The 23,393-nt window shown below is 31.3% G+C and overlaps 1 protein-coding gene across 2 annotated transcripts; it reads right to left on the bottom strand.

The window, feature by feature from the left end:
• On the bottom strand, positions 10,802-14,170 carry LOC109721667 (transcription factor NAI1-like). 2 transcript variants are annotated; one of them, XM_020249392.1, is made up of 5 exons: positions 13,988-14,170; positions 13,535-13,593; positions 12,868-13,377; positions 11,978-12,322; positions 10,802-11,143 (listed from the first exon to the last, which is right to left on the bottom strand). In XM_020249392.1, the coding sequence occupies exons 2-5, from the start codon at positions 13,562-13,564 to the stop codon at positions 11,069-11,071; spliced, it is 960 nt and encodes a 319-aa protein (XP_020104981.1). In that variant the 5' UTR covers positions 13,565-13,593; positions 13,988-14,170; the 3' UTR covers positions 10,802-11,068. The 2 variants fall into 2 exon arrangements, with proteins under 2 accessions (XP_020104981.1, XP_020104982.1); XM_020249393.1 differs by lacking the exon at positions 13,535-13,593.

The following is a 23,393-nucleotide window of genomic DNA, read 5'->3' as shown; positions in this document are numbered from 1 at the left end:
GAGAAGGTACTAGAGGGAGAGGGAGGGAAGGGGAGGGGAGGGTAAAATAGTGAGAGTATTCTTTCTTTACAAAAAAAAAAATTATTTAAAATTTTATTAGGAAGATAAATTTATTTTTATTTAAAATTATTCTTTTCAAATATTATAGCTAGAGTTATGATCAATTTGCGGATAATTTCTGTCGCGCGCCGCAATTGAACTTCTTCGCACAATTACAACTATAACAATTGAATTTAAATATATTAAAATAAATGTCAAATTTAAATTTTTATACAGTTATGAAAAATAAAGTAGTTGTATTTAGGTGATACCAAATATCTTCTTAATACTAATAATTATTTTTTTAAAAACAAAACTAGTGTTCGTAGAACATTATGAACAGTGTTTGGTACAACAAACAATCATATTGTCTCCACGTTTTTTTCGAGTCAATGCCGCGTCTAACCTAGAAAAAAAAAGAAATTTCAACCTAACCTTCTTTAGAAAAAAAAAATTTATTTTCAAAAATTAAGAAAGAAAAGATAGTTTGATAATAATAATTATATGTTAATATGTTATTAGGAGAGAGAAAATAATTTTTTTCTCTCTCCTCTTTCACTCCCGCAATTTCTCGTCTCTCCTTCTCCCTCCTTCTCTGCCGCCTTCGACGACATGCATCTTCGCTGGCGCCGACGTCGACACCGTGGAGGTCACTACGGCGCTGCAGCCTCGGAGCCGGGGACGAGAAGTGCGGGGAAGGGCGAGAGAGACGTCGTCGTCGGAGACGGTGGAGGAGAGTCGGAGAAGAAAAGAAAAAAAAAAAAGTCGTGGCACGGCCTGGGCAGGATCGGAGGCAAGGAAGGTGGGGGATGCGTGGGTGAGGGCGAGGGCGAGGGCGAGGGCAAGGGCAAGGGCGAGAGCATGAGGGTGAGAGGCGAGACGGACCATTTCTGCCTCCGCCTCTACCTTCACTACTTTTTTCGGCGAGAGAAAAAAAAAAAGAACGAGAAAAACGAAGAGGAGAGAGAAATAGGAAAGAGAAAAAATAATATGGGTATTTTGGTCAGTTTGCTGAAAATTCGGACCGAATTTGCAAAAATGAAAAAGGTGGTCCGTTTTTACAAAAGTCCAAAATAAGTGAATTTTTTATGCAAATTGGCCAAAAAAAGGGATAACAAGGACTTTTTCCACCTTTCCATCTTATCCATATTCTTTGTCTACCCCAACACCCCATCACATATCCGCACACATCGCATGTTGTTTTCAGAATAAAATTTAATATAGGCAATATTTGTTATCAGCATATAAAAATTGATTTTTATTATCCAATAATTTATAAGCAACNATATTACAAAGCGTTCTTTTTTTAATTAGGGCCTTCCAATTTTTAATTGGAGTTTTATAAAATTTGTAATAATTCTATTAGTTATCAATTATTAATTAGCATACTTTTATTTACTAAAATTTAATTAAATTTATTAAATTTATAAAAAATACTAATAAATTTAATAAAAAATTTAAATTTATAGATTAAAATTACTCAATTTTGAAAAATTAGAATTTGAGAGGTCTCAGTTAAATTAAAAAATTCAGAAAGACCTACAATTGAGCTGGTATATATATATATATATTTTTTCCTCACACTATTGCAATTTTTGAGCTTTCATATTATTGTATTTTAGTCCAACTACAAAAAGAAAAAACTTATTTTTCTTATAATATTACTGTAATTCTATATTTTTAACATATTCACACTTATTAATTATTTTAGCTATAAGGATGTCCCAATTATGTTCTATATAATTAAGATGATTAAAACTATTTGAAATATCTAAAATATAAATTTTTATAATTTTGTATTGATCTGTATTACGAATAAAATATCTCAAAATAAGACACTATTTAGTGTCGCAGAACAATCTAAATAAGCTGAACTTTTATTTTCTTCTAATTATTTAGACCAAAAAAAAAAAGACAGCAATTGAATTAAAAAAAAATCTTATTTTTTATTTTTTGAGGTTTCTTAATTGGAACCGTTGAGATTGTAACCTCTCGATACGCTAAACAATTATATTCAAAACTTGTAAAATTTTATTTTAAAAAATTTTAAATACTTTAAATTATATTTAACTATATTAATTATTAATTCAAAAACTTTATTATAAAAACCACCTAGAAATATAAAGAGTTTCAAATAATAAATTGTGGTATTTATGAAAGCAGGGAATGTTTCATTGAGTAGTACAGCAACGTAAGTTGAATATAAATATAGTATAGGGACTATCCCGACATGTGGGCCCCACAATTGATTTTAGTATTTTATATTTTAAAATATATCACTTTAGTATTCTATAATATTTTTTTATTATTCTTTTTGTTAAACCGATAAAGAAATAAAAATTATAGAATATTAAAATAAAAAATCAGTAAATACTAGGATAGTATCTGAATTTTTTTTATATGTTATAAATGAGAAGTTAACGGAGAGGTGGGTGGAAAAAAAAAAATAAAACCATCGGATAATAAAGAAATATTTTTTAAACTATAAAATATTAAAATAAGGACGTGCTAAATCACATAGAGTATTTAAAGTTTTTTTTTTTAAAAAAAAAAATAAAGGCAACCTCGTTATTGTGGGGGCCCATTAATTGTTTGTGGTGTGAAGGGATGTTGCTGTATGTCCATAGAATAGTGTTTGTGGAAGAAGCTTCTTTGTCTTGTTGGGGGTTGAATTAATAACACTATTAATAATAATATTATTATTTAGTTGGGACCTTGGGCCATAAAACATTCCCTCTGCTCTTTTGTCCTTTGTACCAACAACCACATATGTCTCTGTCTCTTTTATATATATATAATTAGATTGGAATACTATCAATAGCACAAAGTTATTAATACTATTAGTTTTTTAGTTTTTGGATTAAGAAATATGCAGTTAGAATGATGTGGGTTCCCTAGAGTTGAGTGGGTAGTTGATTGAATAGTATAATCTAACGGGTAAAAATAATTATAGGGGTTAATTTAACGGCAGAAAACTTGGTAGCACCAAGTGTTTAGTGCTATCGATAGCATAGCAGCTGGACTCTCTCTCTCTCTCTCTCTCTCTATATATATATATATATAAAGAGAGAGAGAGAGAAGGAGGGAGAGTTGAGGTAGAATACTTCCAAAAGTACTAAAGAGGTGGTGCTTTTAAGTTTTTAACTTTTGGATGAAGAAATATAGAATTGGAATGATGATGGTAGGTGATGGTAGGTAGAATAGTATTTGATCCAAAAGCTATTAATAATCAAGAAATAGAGCCAAAGTCTATTAATAATCTCTCTCTCCTCTTCTCTCATCATCGTCTCTCCGTCTCTCTTCTCTCTCCTCCTTCATCTTCTCATCTCTCTCTCTAATATATATATATATATATATATATATATATAAATAGAGTTTGGTTGGGATACTATCCGATAGCACCAAAGATTTGGTGCTATCGAGTTTTCCACCATTAAATTTAATCCTTTGATTATTTTTATCCGTTGGATTATATTATTCAACCAACCACTCACTCAACCCTAGAGGGCCCACATCATTCGAACAGCACATTTTTCAATCCAAGGGCTAAAAACCTAATAGTACCAATAGCTTCGTGCTATTGATAGTATCCCAGTCTAGTTCTATATATACACATAGACCTAACATTATGATATATATTTTAATTCAATTTGATTTTTTATAGGCCAAATTCGGTCGGGTCAGATTTCATTCTAATTTACTAAAAAAATTCAGTGTCAAAATGTAAGGTCTAAATCTCTCTCTTTCTCGCTGTATCTGTATGTTTTAAGTGAATTTGTTGCGTATTTTTAACAGCTCGAGCTTTTGGAATTAATGGTTAGCGCCAATGATCCGACAATCTACAAATAGTTAGATTTAGAAAATTAAGATCGATTCATTCGATTTGAAGTTAAGGGAACTTGGATCAAATTAAGTTATGAAAATCTTTCTCTCTCTCTCACACACAAATAAACCTAAAAACACTACAACAAAAACGGTCTATAACGACACTTTTAAATGTCGGTACAGGTCAAAAAAAGTGTTGCTGGCTAAATTACTGACACTTTTAAAATGTGTTTCTATATGTGGGGTCGCTAGGTATACAGTGACAGTTAAAGAGTATCGTTATAACCTAAAAAGAGTGCTGCTAATTTACCAATACTTATTTAACCATTTAGCAACCGCCGAAACTCTACCTCATTGGTTGCGGTGGCGAAGGAGGACGAGAGGAAAGGATCTTCGTTTAGGATTTCAGTCAATTGAGTAAAGAGAGAAGGGAAAATGGTAATCGATTTTTTTTTCTTTTTCTTTTCTGTTTGTAATCGGGCCGAATAGGCTGGGTGGGGTGGGGTGAGCTAGAGTAACCTTTTATTTTTGGTTGGATTGGACTTTATATTTAGGCATTAGTAGATTTTTTTAAAAGTTTTGGTATAAATAGGATACTTACACAAAAGTGTCCCAAACATGTGTCCCTATAATCTAATTTTGTTGTAGTGAAAAATCTAGTTCGATCTCTTTGGTTTGGTTTCTAATAGATTCGGTTAAGTTAGGTCAGGCTTAGTCTAGTTCATTAAACTAAGTTTTTTTTTTTATTTTTTTTATTTTTTTGAGAGAGATAGGTAGCACGCTACCTGCTTCGTTTATTTGATTTAGAAATAAACTTAGCTAGAAATGTGAATCAATTAGGATTCGAACTTGGGTTTCGGGTACCAACCACCAAGCCCTTTGCCACTTGCTCTAGGGATAAACTAAGTTAACATAAAAATTTGAAGTTTGAAAATAAATTTAGAAAATTAAATTCGACTTGCTTGCCCAGACTTCATCTAATTCATTGAAGATAAAAATATACAAAATTTACTTCAATTATCACCTATATGGATTTGATTGCCTAACATTTAAAAATTTTAATTTTATTATTTGATGTTTTAATTTATTTGATTTGAGTCATATTAGTGACTCTTTAACTTCCAAACTTAAATAGATCGTTTATCTTTACGGATTCAGTTAGTATATTTTACGTATTTTATATAATTATAAATTTAGTAAAATAAGCAACTAATTTAAATTTTACCTTCAAAGAGCCTTTAAATAAATTAGACCTTAAATTTTTGAGATCTCAAAACTGATATCTCTCTCTCTTACACCTAATCACCGAAACCACTAGTGGTTTCATTTTTATTTTTACACAGAAAAAATATTAGTACGTTATCCGCTTCGTTTATATATATATATATATATATATATATATATATATATATATATATATATATAGAGTTTGGCTACTATGCTATTAATAGCACGAAGCAGTTGGATCTACCCTTTTGATCATTTTCACCCGTTAGATCATACTATTCAACAAACCACACTCAACCCTATATATATATATATATATGAAGTTATCATGCATTGAACTTAAATTTCGAATTAGTCTGAACAGTCTGTGACTATTTGTAATAAAGGGATACCCCTCAAAACTTCTGAAGTATCTTATTTATCTCTATACTTTTTTTGTTTTAAGGAGTCCGGCTGGGATACTATCGATAGCACCAAAAACTTGTGTTATCGAGTTTTCCACTGTTAAATTTAACCCTTTGATTATTTTTATCCGTTAGATTATACTATTCAATCAACCACCCACTCAACCCTAGGAAGCCCATATCATCTTAACCGCACATTTCTCAATCAAAGGATTAAAAAACTAATAGTACCAATAGCTTAGTGCTATTAATAGTATTTTAGTCTAATTTTTATTTCAAATATATTCTGCATATATTTTTCTATTATTTAAAAATATTATTGCCGTTAAGTCATCTCAAATTAAATCGGAGATAAAATTTTACTATAGTTAAAGATAATAAAAATAGCTATTTTTGTCCCTACCTCTCCTTGATTGAAGTGGTGCTGTGGTGGGTCCACCATTTACTACTAGACAAGACCGGAAAACGACAAAACAGACGATTGGGTCCCACGCGGACAATTACACGTACGCAAAAAAACTACCCCAACAACTACCCAATCATCTTACTACTGTAGCATAGAGTTCGGCTTGCGTGTTTTTAAAAGCGCGGTGGCATCTGTGCTGTCAAATCGTTTTCGATACTGAAACTTCTAAATCGACGATCTACTCCGTTATACTTGATATAAAATATTGAAGTATTTAAAAATAAATTTTATAATTTTTCGGTATTATTTACCAATCATCTTGTTATCGTAGAACAAAGTCTGGCTTTTGTGCTTTTACAAGCGCAGCAACATCCGTGTTATCAAGTCATTTTCGATACTAAGAATTATGAATCCACGATCTGTTCTATTAGTCTTGATATAAAGTATTGAAAGTATTTAGAAAATAAATTTTATAATTTTTCGATATTATTTACCAATCACCTTACTAACGTGAAACAGAGTCCAGCTTTTGTGCTTTTAAAAGCGCAGTAACATTCGTGTTATCAAGTCGTTTTCGATACTAAGAATTCTAAATCGACTATCTGCTCTATTAGTCTTGATCTAAAATATTGAAACTATTTAGAAAATAAATTTTATAATTTTTCAATATTATTTATCTAGAGATTAAAAATAAAAATCTCATAAAAAATGATGATGTGGTATTAAAATTTTAGATAAAAGACACCGATCTTGCTTTATATAGTAAAAAATAATTTTCTATCAAAATTTTCCGTGATTTAAATATTTTTACATTGGTAAATTTGTAAATAGCTCACAACGATTATTAAAATTATTAATTTTGGGCTACTTCGATCACTAGGTAAATAATATAGAATAATTACGAAATTTATTTACTAGATACTTCAAATATTCTGAATCAAACATAACGGAGCTGATCGCCGATTCGAAAGTCCCATCATCGAAAACGACTCGATAACACGGAAGCGACCATAAAAATACTCTTAAAAATGACAAAAATATATCAAAAGATTATTTTCTTCTTTATAGAACAAGTAAAATGATACGCGGTAATCCCTCCAAAAATATTTCTGAGGTTTTAAAAATATAAAATATAAAATTGTAAACATACAGGACATTGTTTATGGGCCAATTTGGATTGGGCCCAATAAGGCCCAATATTTATTTTCAATGCTTAGCCCAGTTAAAGGCCCATTAAGAGTTGGCCTTTATAAATTGCCCATCAATTTTTTTCTTTTTTTTTTTTTTTCCTTTGGAAACAAAATTTCTACTTGTTATGGTGTGGGGTGTAGCACAATTAACGGAACAATACTTAGTAAAGTTATTAGAAGAAGCATTCGCTATACTAAATTTTTTTTTTTAATTCTTTTTTGCAGCAAAAGTAAAAGTTTTAATTTAAAATTTTGTATTGTGAAATTATGATAACGTACCGATTACAAACAATAGTGGAAACGATAGAAATATGCACAAAATAAGAGCTTCGGAGCACTCCATAGAAACTAATATTGTTTAAAATAGAAATGCTTTAGACAATACTGAAAAATATTTTTTTTTATTTGCCAAATGCTTTATTAAAAATAAATATAAAAGACATATTTAGTTTATCAGAATAATGCTTTTAGAATTAATAAGCATTATATTGAAAGCCTCTCAATAATTTTTTTTAAGTAAACGTAATAAAATTAGAGCTCCTACTTTGAGGGTCTGGTACAAATTATGAACCAAATATATGTGATTTTTTTTAACCAAATAAATATTATAAAATTTTTTTTTTTCTTGTAAAATAAATACTAAAAAATGTTAATTTTATTTTTTACAAAAAAAAAATATTTTACTACTTACAACTAAACACCCCCTAATCCTATAAAAATATAGAATTATGCTTTCGAGGATTGTGTGATCCACGAACGAAAGGGAAATAGCATCCGACCCGACAAGAGCGTGACACGTGTGCCAAATTTAATTTCTCGAGAAATTAATGAAACAATAATATAATAATAATATAATAAATAAATAAATAAATCCAACACCATATAATAAGATGACATGTGTCCTTCATGTCACGTTGTTTTCACGTGCATGCACGTGCAAATTTTCCAAATTGTCGAGGAGATTCTAGAATCATCTTAAATCCAGGATGGTTGGAGTGTTTTTCATATTTATGTTTAAAAACAAATAATAATAATAATAATAATAATAATAATAATAATTTGGATATTATAATTGTGCATTAAAAAAAGAAAAGAAAATTTGGACCAATCACTAGGTGTAATTAACAACATGTATATATAAAATATAGTATATATTAGAATACTACATGTGGGTGTGTAGTCACATTGGGTGCTTGACTTGGTCCTAATATCAAAAATAAACTTTTCAATTTTAAAACTATTTTTGTTTATTTTCTCTCTCTCTCTCTCTCTCGCTCTCTCTTTTTGTTATCTCAATTCATTTGTATACAAGTACTTTTTTAGTAGATTTGTTTAAATATATATATTTTTTAAAATCAAATTTGAGCTTTTGTTAAAGTAGATTATTAATTCAAAATTTGAAACTCTTTTTGTTGCTTCGCAAAGCTTGCTTTTGCCTTTTGAATAGAATCCATAATTTTAAAAGTAGGGTCAAACAGACACTGAAACACAACTCGAAATTCGATCTCAATTCTAAGATTCACTTAATAATTAATTAACACCAAATCACCAATTATTGGTGTCAATAAAATATGATCTTCAAAACATCAAAATCTTTCCAAAATCTCACAAATCTATTTTTTGGAAATTGTTATAATTTATGCTTCTAATAAAGTACTATCATAAAATCAAACAAATATATTACATGAAGATCATCACCAATTAATGAACTTATTTAATTGGATTTAAATAAGGTGACAAAATTGAGGTCAAATATGAATTCAAATTTTAAATATTGCACGCGAAGCAATTCAAAACGTGTGATTAACTCATATTAAATAATTATTAAGCAACTTAACGACAAATCGATCCCTCGAGTCAACAACTTCACAATGACTTCATATGAGATCTTGGGGATCGTTTACACACATATTATAATTACAACTCCGATGTTTTGGGTGTTCATGTTGGATTTTTGATTAATTTAAATAGAAGATCACCATTTTATTTTATTTGCCTTTTTAGAAGTTGAAACTAGTAGGGCATAAATTTATTACATGATGAGACAAATAAGAATATTTTTTGTGATTCTCACGATACTCGAAGGATGAGGTGTAAGTGTATCATTGGCTTTTCTGAGTTCGTTTTAGAATGGCTTAGCTTATCGCACTATTAATTAATTAGTGTCTGTGTGACCCGACTTTTGATTGTATGCTCAGTTATAATTATTTTTAATAGAGTGTTTTTTTTAAAAAAAGGATTTAAGATTGGCGCTATAGCGAAAAAAGAAATGGAAACTAGATATTTAGAAATCAAAAGCGGAAACTCCACCAAATAAACTTTTGGATTTGCCATTGAATGAAAGAGAGCTTTTATAATGTAGTGCTTCTTCGATTCTCTATTTTGAAATGTCATATAGAGCTTCTCCTAATAACTTTTCCAATCGGAGTACGTAGTGATTCGCAAGTAATTAAGCACTTATTTAGTTACATGGTTATTTAATTTGCAACATGCTGGGCCAAATCGTTCGCTTGATCTATAATGTAAAATGTCTATTTAATTTGCAACTTAATTCAACAATATTTCATCTACCAAGTTGTTGCGTTGGAGCATCTCTAAAAGCTCTACTCCTACAAGTCCTTATTGATATTGGACATTACGCACGTTAAAAATCAACTAAAATTTGATTAGCTAGCAAATGAATATGGTTACATGGTTATGAATATACAGTTTTGGAGATTGAGCAAGCTGATGTAATTTTATTAAGGGGCCTACTACCTAAGTAAATACTCAATTTACACTATTTTCGAGGATTAAACTCGGTTCTTTATGATCAAGTTCACCATTTTTTAAGCATTAATTCTTCAAACTGGTCAAAAAACTAACATGTGTTTAAATTAACAATCCAAAGTTAGAGAGACCAATCTTTTCGATTTCACTTGATTTGTAGTTGTGTGTGTGTGTGTGTGTGTGAGAGAGAGAGAGAGAGAGAGAGAGGGATGAGGTTGAAGGTATTGTGTAACAAGAGAAACTAAATGCATGCTTCTCTTAGTTAATAAAAGTCATTTTTGATCACATGTATTCAAATATTTTTCTTTGAGATTTTGGTTTTATTGTTATTATTTTTATAGCATTTCCATGTTTCACAAGTCGTAGATTTTTAATAAGCCAAGCCAAACAACAAGATAGATAGATATAAAGTCGATCATTACTTCTCGTGTAGTAACTTCGCAAGTTAGGATCGAATTAAGCTTAGGAGAAGAGCAAACTACCTATGCTTTGAAATCTCCATCAAAGCAATGCATCTAACTTTTTCATTCAATTATTACCATCTACGAATCTAAAATCACGATCTCGGATGCAGCCTTTCTGGTGTACTTGAAGTTGTACTATATCTTTTCACGCGAGTTGAACACCAAATTAACTAATTTTCCCGACTTATTCTAGAAATAATTCTACATGTTTCTCATGTGTTGAAGGCCAAAACACCATCATGTAATGAGGCAATCGATGTTTCATCGTCGATACACATGCTCGTATACACGTACTATACAAATCATTTCTGTTTGATATATCAGCGATCCACAAGAGCAGTGTGTACAGAAACCCATAATAGTGTAGGGAGAGGAGGATGACAATTTTTTCCATGCAATATTTCCCATTTAAGTTGGTACATTAAACCAAAGAAAGTTTTCCAATTCAACACTTTTGCGATCGTACATATTCTATTACAATCTACAACACGCTAATGTACATGAAAAAACAAGCAACCTTTTCATTCATTTTATGGCTTAAGCATTAATGAAAAAACTTACTTCTGAAACTCAAATAAGAGCATTAGCTAACGCTACATCCGCTCCAAAAACTAAGTTGCAGAAATACATTAATGAACAAAATGGAAGAAAACGAATGAAAAAAAAAGGAAAAAGAACAACACACAAGAAACAACCAACTATCGATATATCGACTCATTTCTATGTACATGACTCCCATCTTTTTCACTTGAACTGGCTAAGAGCCAAACTTAGATTCTTCACAAGATCATCAACTGTAGTAGAGAATCCCTCTTCAATCTGTACAAAGGAAATACATATATATAAAAAAAGAGATCACAACCAATAAGGGTCAATTTACTTTGACAAGGTACAACAAAACACAACAACAATAAAAACAACAAAAACGACGAATACCCATTAGTCACATACATCAACTGGTTTTGGTACTAAAAATCACGTGTTTCACGATAATATTGTCAAGCACAATTTATCGTATCTGCGCTTGGACACATGCATGTGCATGTCCATGTTGTATATGTTATACCCAAAAGATTGGTCTAGAAATACATTTAACATGTGGAACATACATTTATATGTATGTATGTATGATTGTATGTATGTCATACTAAAAGAAGCATAATAGGTACAACACAAAAAATGGTGATTCACAAAGAAATTAATGACCTGTTTGGGTACAAATATCTTTTCCACACAACCTTATTTACTTAATGAGTTGGTTCGCAAGAAGTATGAAAAGCTGTCAATAATACCGTTGTGTATATATGTATATATATGTATGCAATCTTCAAATTGTTTACTTATGATATGGTAAATCAACTCGTACGTAGCTCCAAAGATCGTGATTATAAAGAAATTTAGAGTAAAAATCAAATTGTTCATATCAACTAAAGAAATACATTGTACATTGCGCAAATTATCACAAGATAATTAATAATCCTGATCAAAAGAAGAAAACAACGTTAGAGTAGATCGATGTTTGCTGAATCCTAATAACATGCCGGAAATAATATGACCATTAGATAGAAAGAGATTGATCAAGTAATAAGATTGTAGGTATGCATGCAAGTTAGAGGAGATCGATGACGATATATCAACAAGTAATCAACATGCCTGTGCAGTTGCGGTTATGTGGAGCGACGATCCTTCGAATGGCACGACACTTGTGTTGACGACGGTAAGGGACATCTTCTCGATCTCGGACAAAATCATCACCAACACTCCTTTCCTCTTTTCACAGTGGATCCTTAAGAGAAGAGTCTTTCCCTGAAGTGTGGCCTCAACCTTAGGAAGGGTCTCATGATCAGCTGATGAAGCATTGGATATTGCATGAGAATTTTTCAGGAGAATGGTGGATTCAGTGGTTTTCCTTGTGGCTTGTTCTTCTAAGACCTTCACCTTTTCTTCGAGTTGCTTGAGGTGGTCGATGGCGCCTCCGAGAAGAGAGGCCTTATCGGTCTGCAAAATCAATTAATGGGTGGAATTTTGGTGCTTAAGTACTTGGTTTTGGTCGAAAACATTCCGACAAAAGACGTTACATTTATTGTTTTCTAATGTATTGGTTTCAAGTTGTTAATTAGCATTCATCTTTTAAAGAGTAATTTTTTTGAATCAATATATAAAGTGAATGGTAAGTTAATCAACAACTACATGTTTCCAAAAATTCCTCAATGTATTGGCACTGAATGGAAATTTATTGAATATTTATGTCACAAATTAAACTGTGGCATAATGCATGCATATAGCTAGGGATTCCCTATGGCTTCATTTCAGAGTGAAATTACGCCACAAATTTTTTTTTGTCGCAAATGATACTAAACTTTTAAGAGAGTAAGTCATCATTTGAACTTCGAGCTACCGCTCCGCCACCTTCTAAAACGATCGTTTTGCTCTTAATAATAGTGTTTTCTAGGAAAATTACACTCAGAAGAACAATTTCATCTACACAAAAGTAAGTTATAATATACATGATTAATGAACGTGAATTTGTACAATTTTTGTACCTTTTTTAGGTCAGGGATCATTGCTGATAAGGCTATGAACTGCTGCGCGAGCTTTTCTCTCCGCTTCCTCTCTGCGATAACATGTTCTTGAGCAGTACAGTAAGATGCTCTACTACTCCCTTTGCTGCTCCTCTCTCTCTGCTGGAAATCAATAGTCTCATCCTTCCCCACCACACCATGAGAATACATAGTAGCTGCTCCACTGTGATGATCACTATTTAGTATTGGCCTTAGTAAATGATCATCCCCTCCAAATGAGAGGATGTTGGAAGATGCAGATGCAGCAGATGCTGCTGCAGTGGGGGGTCCTTCAGTCTTAACAGCATTCATGGATGGATTGAAGCGTAAACTCGTCGGCGACGACGACGAACCGCTGAAGCTGGGATCGAAGCAGTAATCAGGAGCATAGTTTTCTACGGGAAATGGTGAGTTCTCCTCATCAACAAGTGATAGTGGATCCATAGAGCCCATATCATGAGGTTGGTACATGAAGGTGGGTTCTTCACTTTCCTGTGAAATTATGATCACCCTTGCATGTTATTTTCAAAAAAAGAAAAAGAAAAAAAAAGGTTTCATTTTTTCTTTTTTAGTTTCTATGTAAAAGGTTTATTATGATGATAATATACATGATCATGGTTATGAGAAGTAAATAATTAAGGGTGTGTACCAGTTCAGATAACCATGATGAGAGATCCATTAGTTTCTGAGTGCTTCAGTGCAAGAATCCTGGATCAAATTAAACCCACTAAAATAAGCACTGGTGCAAATGCTTTCAAACAATAAAATTAGGAGGATATAGGGTTTTTTTTTTTTTTTTTTTTTGGTTTTTTTAAGATCAAGGATATGGAAAATTGAAGTTGCATATATACCAAATAAGAGATATTGATCTTTCAATTCTGAAAACTGAAGATATATAACAACAATCTCTGACAAAAGAAAAAAGAGACAGGTTTGCATTATATACAAAGGTCAAAAACTAAGTCCCCCTTGTGCTATGAAAATCTCCACAAAAGCACAGCTTAAAAAAAATAAAAACAAAAATAACTAGCAAAATAAGCAAACTTGGGATATTTGTTCTTAGGATCCACATAAAAGAATGGGGAAAATTAATTGAGCATACCTTTAATGGAAAAATATTAACCCAATTAATAAGAATCTCTTCTTGTTATTGCAATTGTTCTTCTCCCTCCTCCCCCTTCATATACTTGGAAGAAGTATATGTATCCTTATATGTGAACATATACACACTTCTATGCAATTTCTGAAGCAGCTGTTCCTATGGAGGCTCCCACACTAGACTCTCATTTTCACACCATGGGAAGAGTCTTCATTAATCAAACCCACCCCCACTTTCAATAAATACAACAAAGTTTTTGTCCTCAATGACCTAATGCTGACCTCAGAGCCACATGGAAAATTGTGGGGTTATTTATTGGGGAAACTTCAAATACCTGTGGCACTTTCTCATTTAAGTACCCTTTGATTTCAGGTGTATCAAGTTAGTACTCTGTGATTTTATTTGTATATTAAGTTAGTATCTTGTTCAATTTTTTATTTTTATTATTCATTTCGGGGTATATAATTTAACGAAATATTAAACCATAGGATACTAAAGTGAGAAAGTGCGAAACCATAGGGTACTAACTTGATACACTTAAAATTACAGGGTACTAAAGTGAGAAAGTGTGAAATCACAAAGTACTTACTTGATACATTTTAAACCATAAGATACTAAAGTGAAAAAGTACAAAACCACAGAAGGGGTATTTGAAGTTTCCCCTTATTTATTTATCTTTTTTTTTATTTTTATTTTATAGCAATGTTAGCCCACCAATCAAAAGTTGATTGTAATCTTATTATGTCCATAATTCTCTATCTTCTTCTTTTTGTATTACTAAAATGCGAAAAAATAAATTTTTAGCCTAAATGTTTGTGTTACAATTCTTAGATTAGAAATTGTAATTCTGTAATCTTTTTCATGTTGTAGACTTAGTAATTTTTAAAAGCTAAAATATAAAAGAAATTTATGTAAATATTTATTTTTTTTATTTTTATCTCGTGACTTTTAATATAAAATTTTAAGTTGATGCATTTAATCCCTTTCGTTAGGATTAATTTTACCATTATTCCGTCTATTTCTTAAAATTTATACATAAATTATTTTTTAAAAAAACACATTAAAAATTTGTTTTTTTATAGAATAAATAAAAATAATTGGCTCATTTTGCCATCTTTATTAATGCAATAGCTCTTTTGAAAATATTTTTTAATTTTTTTTAAAAAAAGCAAATTATACATTTTTTGAAAGTAAAATAAATAAAAAAAATACTAATAATTTTTAAAATCCCTTTTTATCACGGAGTAGAGCTATCTGGGGAGACCCACACATATATATATAGGGTGGCATTTTGTGTTACTGCTCCATATATGTCCTTTCAATCATTTATTTTCACAGCTAGCTTTTCAATCATGTCTGGTCTGAATTTTTGAAACAGCACTGCTGCAGATATCTCATGTGGCTGCCCCCACAACATTATTTAATTGACAGCATTATAATTAAACTCAAAATTTCAAAATATTATTATTAAATTTTAAATTTTAAATCTTTTATACATGAGTGCCAACACTTCAGCAATATAGCGGGATATATATATATAGTAACATACAAAATATTTCTCTTTTTGATCTTTTCTTTTCTTTCAAAATTTAGCAGTTAAAATTTGACAAACAAAAATCTTAGAGATTAATTTGCTTTTTTTTTTTTTTCCGCCAAAAAGTTGAATGAGATTCCAGCTAGATTTTAATAACAAGAACTCCAATGTAAATCTTTTATACATTAGGATTCAAATTTCAAATTGTACTACAACATAGAATAATTACTAGTAGAAGAATAAAGGATCAATATATATACATATATAATTAACTCAAACCTAAACATTTAAACTCTTGTATTAAATAAGTTGGTCCATGTGATGTGTAGTTCTCGAGCCCAATGCATCAATGTAAATGGTTTAAATATATATATATTTTGATTTTTTTTTAAGTATTATAGCATGACTGATTTTAGTAGGTAGTTATTCTAGATGAGATAGGTTTGTAGAGCTAAGTGTTATGGATGTGCACTTAACATGACATTTTGTAATAATTTCATACTAAATTTAATTAGGCGTTGATTTGATGTAACCCTTGGAAATTAAGTAGAGAATTAGATTAATTAAAGGAAAAATTAAAGTAAAAGAAGATCATTTGAAATATATACTTCACGTATGAGAATGATCTCAGATGAAATCATAATTAGAGAAGTGAAGAGTTAATATATGGGTACTGAATAGGAAGAAATTTAGTAAAAATTGTTAACACTTCTTCAAATATCACTATTTAAATGAGTCACAAGTCACAACATGCATGGGCCAAATAAGCCCTTAATTAAATGAAGCATAACTTAATTTTATTAGTTTTTTTATCCCCTTTTTAACTTAGTCTTCATAATCCTAAGTCACTTCGAAATGTCACGTAGGAATTTCCAAAGCAATTCGTAGTTTCATTAACCTATTCATTAACCTATAGAGGAAGGATTTGTCGGATCGTTGGTACTAACCATTAAACTAAAAGCTCGAACTGTTAGAAATACATAACTAATTCACTAAAAACGTACAAACACCATGCCTACGGATTTCGATTGTGATTCGGCCCAACCAACCTCACACTATTTTGAACATGATTCGGTCCAATCCAATCTCACGCCATTTCAAACGTAATTCAGTCCAACATAACCACCTGCCATAGGGCAGAATGTTGACCAATTTAAGCCAATAATTAATACCCCCCTCTAGCACCTGTACAAATTCGCAGCATGCAAGAGAAATCGAATCCGTGATTTCTAATTCTGGTACCATTTGTTGGATCGTTGGCACTAACTAATAATCCAAAAGTTCGAGCTGTTAAAAATACGTAACTAATTTACTTAAAATATATAGATATAGTGCCTAGGAGTTTCGATTGTGACTCGGCCTAACTAGCTTCACGCCACTTCGAACATGACTCGGACCAATCCAGCCTCACACTATTTCGAATGTGATTCAGTCCAACCTGACCTCCCATCACAGAACATGATGCTCCATTTAAGTTAACAGGATTCACAATAAAACAATAATGAACAACTCTAAACAGTAATGAAATATATATATATATATATATATATATATATATATATATATATATATATATATGTATGCTGGACCTCATTTTAATTTGTTGTAGAGGTTAATGACACAGATGATGTAAAGAAGATCATGAGAGATCATGCCTTTTAATTATAAGATGATTTGGATAATAAATTAATTGAACTTTTCTCTTTTCGCATAAACCTTAAAATAAGGATAATATGTTTTTTAAGGGCCACGTTGTTATCACATACCTCAAATTAATGCTTCATTTTTTAAAAAAAGGTTATTCTAATGCTTATTATTTATTAAATGTCATAGGCAAGGCATATGGTTGAAGTTGTTATACTTAAATCATGAGTGGGTTGGAGACACAATTATAAGGCAGAGATTGTGCTGTATATATTTATGTGATAATTTAAATATTATAGTTGTATTGATTTATCAAGTATGAAAACCAGGTCTGAGTTGGTGGATAGAGAGACAGCAAAATCTGACTCAGGCCCCATATGAAAACCCTAACATCTCAACCTCTCTCTTTCTCTCTCTCTCTCTCTCTCTCTCTCTAAACTCTAGTATACATGTAGATTGCAATTTAGATTATTCCAAAGGAGTCTCTCTCTCTCTCTCTCTCTAAACTCTAGTATACATGTAGATTGCAATTTAGATTATTCCAAAGGAGTCTCTCTCTCTCTCTAAACTCTAGTATACATGTAGATTGCAATTTAGATTATTCCAAAGGAGTCAATTATTTATAAGATAGATTTGATGGGAAATATGATATGCAACACATATTTAACGTGGTATCAGAGCTCAGCTTCTGAGCATTTAAATAGAAAATAGCATCGTTATAAAATTTGTGCTCTAAAGACAAGCGACTATTTAACACTATTATTAATCAGTAGCTCAAGCTAAAAAAGATTGTTTTACTTAATTTTTCTTTCTAAATTTTTGTCCGCGTATTGAGCCAATCATATATAATACTTTAAGTTTAGTGAGGGAGAGTAAATATAACATATTAACTCACTGTTCTCTAATTAATATGCTTAAGTTTTTGAAGGAAAAATTGTCTAAAACAATTTTCTATGAGGTGTAACTTAATAAAAAAACTTTAATAACTTTTTTCTATGTAGATATTCTAGTTACTTTGTTTGATCCTTACAATTAAGAGCAGGTTAATCAATAATGTCTTGTTGTTTTTCTGAAGAAATTACTCTATATATTTATTTTTTCTGTAGAAATTACTTTGTGCACGTGAACGCGCCACTTCCCATGTGCTAAAGCATTTGACCTTAATTATAACAAATGAGACATACATTAACTCCACCTCTACATATATATATATATATATATATATATATATATATAGCCAGGCTACTACACTATCTATGAGTACGTACCGGACCTCCGATACTACATAAGTTGTTTTCAATCATAGAGCGTTCAAATCAACAATCCACACCGTTAAAACTGATTTACAGCATTTAAAACTTCAAGAAACAAAATTTTATAATTTTTCGACATAATTTACCTTACGATCAAACAAGTCACAAAATTGATCAATTTTCAACGGCCAGTATAACGAATACTTGCTAGTTTAACAGTGTAAAAGAATCAAAATTTCTTCAAATTTTGATAGAAAATACTATAAACTACATAGATAAAGATCAATAACTCTCGATCTTGAATTGAAAAATCAGATCATCAAATTTTAAAGACGTCATTTAATTTCGACCGTCCATTTTATGACACAATTGATGGACTAAGTATAACGATATCAAAAAAAAACGAAAATTTAATTCCTAGAAACTTCAAATACCCTAGATCATATTTAACAGAGTGGATCGTCGATTCGAAAGCCCCAACATCGAAAACAACACTATGAGTACCAGAGCTCCAATACTCATAGATAGTATAGTAGCCTATAGCCTATTATATATATATATATATATATATATATATATATATATATTATAAACTCTCATAAAAAGTCCACATGGCCAATTGTGTGTACTTTTACATGTGAATCTCCTCACCTGAATAGAACTTAGCAAATTTAATTAGACTACTCTAAAAAGGTACCCTTTAATAACACAGCCAATAAATGACTCAAAAGGCCAAGTTTTAGAACATGTTATTCGATCGATACTATATATCAATGACGATTATTTTTTCCCTAGCTAAAACGTTAAACTGTTATAAAATAATGTTTTAATTTTGTTTATATTTAACACATCAATCATAGAGATCTTGCACTTTTTTTAAATCTTTGTTTGGAGCTTGGTCTTAGTTATTTCTATGTATACATACAACATATGTTGCATGCACGTGTACACGCATGATGAGTACTGTACAGCTAAATAAACCATACTTTTTTTAGGAGAAGGTAGCACGCTATCTGCTTTATTCATTGAAATAATTAACTAGGTTACAGAGGTGAAGTAATATGGGCCTCGAGGGTGAAAAAAAAAAATCAATCGATCCAAATCAATCAATCCGATTTGCTGACAGGAGGAGTTCCCAAAGCTTCAACAATTGCGTAAACTTATGGGCTGCTAAAACTGAGTCCGGCTGGATCTTTCTAAAAATCATATCGTTCCTGATCTTCCAAATGATCCACCAGCAAGCTACAAATTCAGTAAGACTGTTACGCGCAGTCTGTACTCCTTTTCTTCCCATCTACCTATCCCAAACGGAAGTCACGTCGTCTCCCAGATCCGTAGCCTGAATACCCTCCACACCCGTCACAAGAAGGAATTTGATGAATACGCACCGTGTGAACAGGTGATCCACAGTTTTCACTTCAGTCCCGCACAGTACACAGGCTGTGTCTTCGGTCTAACCTCTCTTCAGCAGATTATTTGCTGTAAGGTGTCTCTTCTTGAAGACGAGCCAACAAAACACTTTTATTTTAAGAGGTATTCAGAGTCTCCAGATTTTGCTTGCACGTGCATCCCTTGTACCCCCATCACTCAGCGCGACGTAGGTCGATTTAATCGTAAAGCACCTGTCGGGACTCCACCGCCAGAGAATCATATCCGGTCTTTACTCTACTTTGAAACCTGCGACCCTATCCGTAAAAGCCACAAGGTTAGAACTCAGCCCATGTGTAATACCAGTACCGTCTCCTAGAATCCTACTCCAGTTCCATTCGTCACTCGCGAAGCAATCCTTAACTTTTAGATTCTTGCCATCCGTCAAATCATACACTTCGAGGAACGACGTTTGCAAGGTTGTCTCCCTACTCCAGCGATCGGACCAAAAATTGATAGTGCTCATGTTTCCTAGTTTGTAAAGAATTCCCCATTTAAAGATTTCATTAAGGTTTAGGACTCCCTTTCATTAGTACGAGAAAGGTCTAAAAGATCTTTCCTCTATTAAGGGTCTTCTTCTTTGATAATATAGAGCATGGATGATCTTGTTCCACTGCAGCTGCAGTGCCGTGTGAAACTTTCACCACCATTTGGCCAAAATGGCTCGATTCATAATGTCTAAGTCCAAGATTTCTAGTCCGTCTTTTTTCTTACTCTTACAGATATTCTTTCATACTATCAAACAACCCTTGCCTTGGGGGGTTGCTTCCGCCATTCTAGAAGAAGTCTCTACGCAATGCTTCGATACGCTTGATCACCCATTTGGGCGTCTTGAACACAGACAATGAGAGAGTAAGCTTTTAAATGAACCATACTACACCAATGAGAGAGCAATGCTCCAATACGCAAAGCTAAATAAACTATACTACACCAATGAGAGAGCAAGCTTTTAGGTGAGGAGAAAAGTGTTAAACATAAAAATATTTAATTAAAACATCATTTTCGATTGAGTTAACTTTTTAGAGAATAAAAGTTATTTTAAATATTGTTATATTTGGTTTAGATTTGTAGTTATCTAAACTGGAATTAAATCCTAATCTAATTGGGATTGAATATAATTTAGATTTAATTTGGCATACATGGATTATGAGTCGGAATCTAATTTCTAATTGAATTAGTATTAGACTCTATTTAGTAGACATGTATTATAAATATATGCTACGGCCAAATTAATTGTAGCGACCAAATTAAGGGCCAAGAAATCCTCAAATTAATTTGCTCTCGGTGCTCCGCTCGGGTACTCCATTGGTGCTTAATTAATTAAGTCAACCCAAGGTGTATCTAGCATCCCTGTGGTGTGGTGACCCGAGCCAAGATGAGGCCTATCGTGCATTGCATATTAGAGAGAGCCAAGCTGCCGGCTAATTAAGGCCAATTTTTGGGTCCGCACGGGTTGAGAGAGAAGCCGTTTTGGAGTTTGCTGGTTGCGGCGTTTCGGATCTAATTAAGTTTTTTAGTCTTTTGAGAGATTTTCTTGTACTCCGCCTTTTCGACATTAATAAAGTATTTGCTCCGTCTTCGTCTGTGGACGTAGGTCGTTGGCCGAACCACGTAAATATCGGTGTGTTCTTTTCTTATCTTTTCTTTTCTTGCATTAAATTATTTTCTGGATCTATTTTTCGCCGTTCCGATTTCAACAAATATTTTTATATTTAACACAAGCAACTTGTCTTTTGCCAACTTGGAAACACCCAAGATGGATGAGACCCCCCCTCCCCCCCCCCCCCCCCCCCCTCTTCCTCTCTCTCTCTCTCTCTCTCTCTCTCTCTCTCTCTCTCTCTCTCTCACACAACCCGCAATGGGGTATATTAACTATATATTGCATTAGCTATGCAACTTCGCCTATATATATATTGCAAGCATATGTTAAGTCAAAGGCCACTTGTGCAACACCCAAGTGATCGATCCACTTGAGCATTAATTAAGAGGCCATAATCTTATCCTTAATATGCTTAATTTAGCATAGTACATAATCATGCATCTTCTAATTGCATGTATATTGAAATACACCTATAATTGGTGACCTTAATTCTTTTGTAATACTATCTAGATTTAGTAGAAAGTTCTAGCTATAAACTATTCAAGCAATATAATCTTATCGATCCCTCTCTCTCTCTCTTGTAAATAATTTGTATTAATATATATATACATTCAACTATCTAATAGTAGTTCTTCTTTGATTCTAATCCAACTATCTAATATGAAACTCGATCAAATAGGTTTGTTTTTTTTATAAAAAAAAATTAGTTTTTATGCATGTATATATCTTACCCTTTTATCTTTTCTATTATCCTCCATTTGTATTCAAGTTCTTTATCAATAGATATATATTACCTATATATGAATTTTCATATAAAAAACTTAAATAAATTATTTAAAAAAAAAAACCACGATATGGAGCTATAAGAGAATCCAATGCAAAACATTAAGTACAAATGATTAAAACATGACACAAGAATACAAATCTATTCTACAATTAAAGTCAACATTCAACAGGGCAATTATCCCAAGTACCAATTTTTCCTAATTAATTCGTACCTCCTTGTACTTAATTATAAATTTATAATTTTAGAGTTCAAAATGTATAAATAAACTCTAAACTATGCACATGTTGCAACTTGGTTTTATTTTTTATCACTTGAACACTTAGTTTCATAAACTTTGATGTAGATGACACTTCATGACTCTCTAACCATTAAAAAAATAATTTGAATTTTATTGTAAAAAATAACATTCTAAAAGTAAACGAGTCCCTTGGCCTCATTTTACAAAATCAAGGATGCAATGGACACAATATAAGATAACTTGATTTTTTGATGGTGCCAAAATTAAATATAATATATGCAAAGTTAAGAAACTAGGCCATGTTTTGATGTCGAAATAAGATAAACATTAATGATACCTTATAGGCTTTTTTTTTTTCTTTTTTTGGTAAAAACATGCAGAATTTATTGAACTATAAACTATTTTGAGTTGGCTATTAAATTTTTCAAAATTTTGGTTTTACTATCCAATTTTTTAATTTGTTTGATTTGAGTCGGTCAACAATATTCTAAATTCAAAATTTAAGCTAATTAATTCCTTACTTTAATAAATTTATAATTGTGAGAATTGCATGAAATATACTAAACTTATAAAGTTAAATAAGACATTCAAATTTAAAATCAAAATGTTATTGACTAATTCAAATCGAACAAGTAGACAAGTTGGATGGTAAAATCAAAAATTTGAAAGATTAGGCAAGCAGCCAACTCAAAATTGTCCATAGTTCATGTAAATTTTGTATATTTTTACTTTTTTGTGTGATTTAAAATTAATTAGGAGTTTGTTTTTGTTGCTTGAAAGGTTTTAATATAAATATGGATAATTTATTAACTCGAATGTTAAATATATTATCAATTTTAGACATTTGATTATATATACTTTTCATCTGCCAAATACTATATGCTTTTAAATAAAATCAAAGAAACATACTGTATAAGATGTTTAT

This window comes from Ananas comosus, linkage group 15 (genome assembly GCF_001540865.1).
Source record: "Ananas comosus cultivar F153 linkage group 15, ASM154086v1, whole genome shotgun sequence".
Lineage (NCBI taxonomy): Eukaryota > Viridiplantae > Streptophyta > Magnoliopsida > Poales > Bromeliaceae > Ananas > Ananas comosus.
This window is presented reverse-complemented; position numbering and strand designations above follow the sequence as displayed.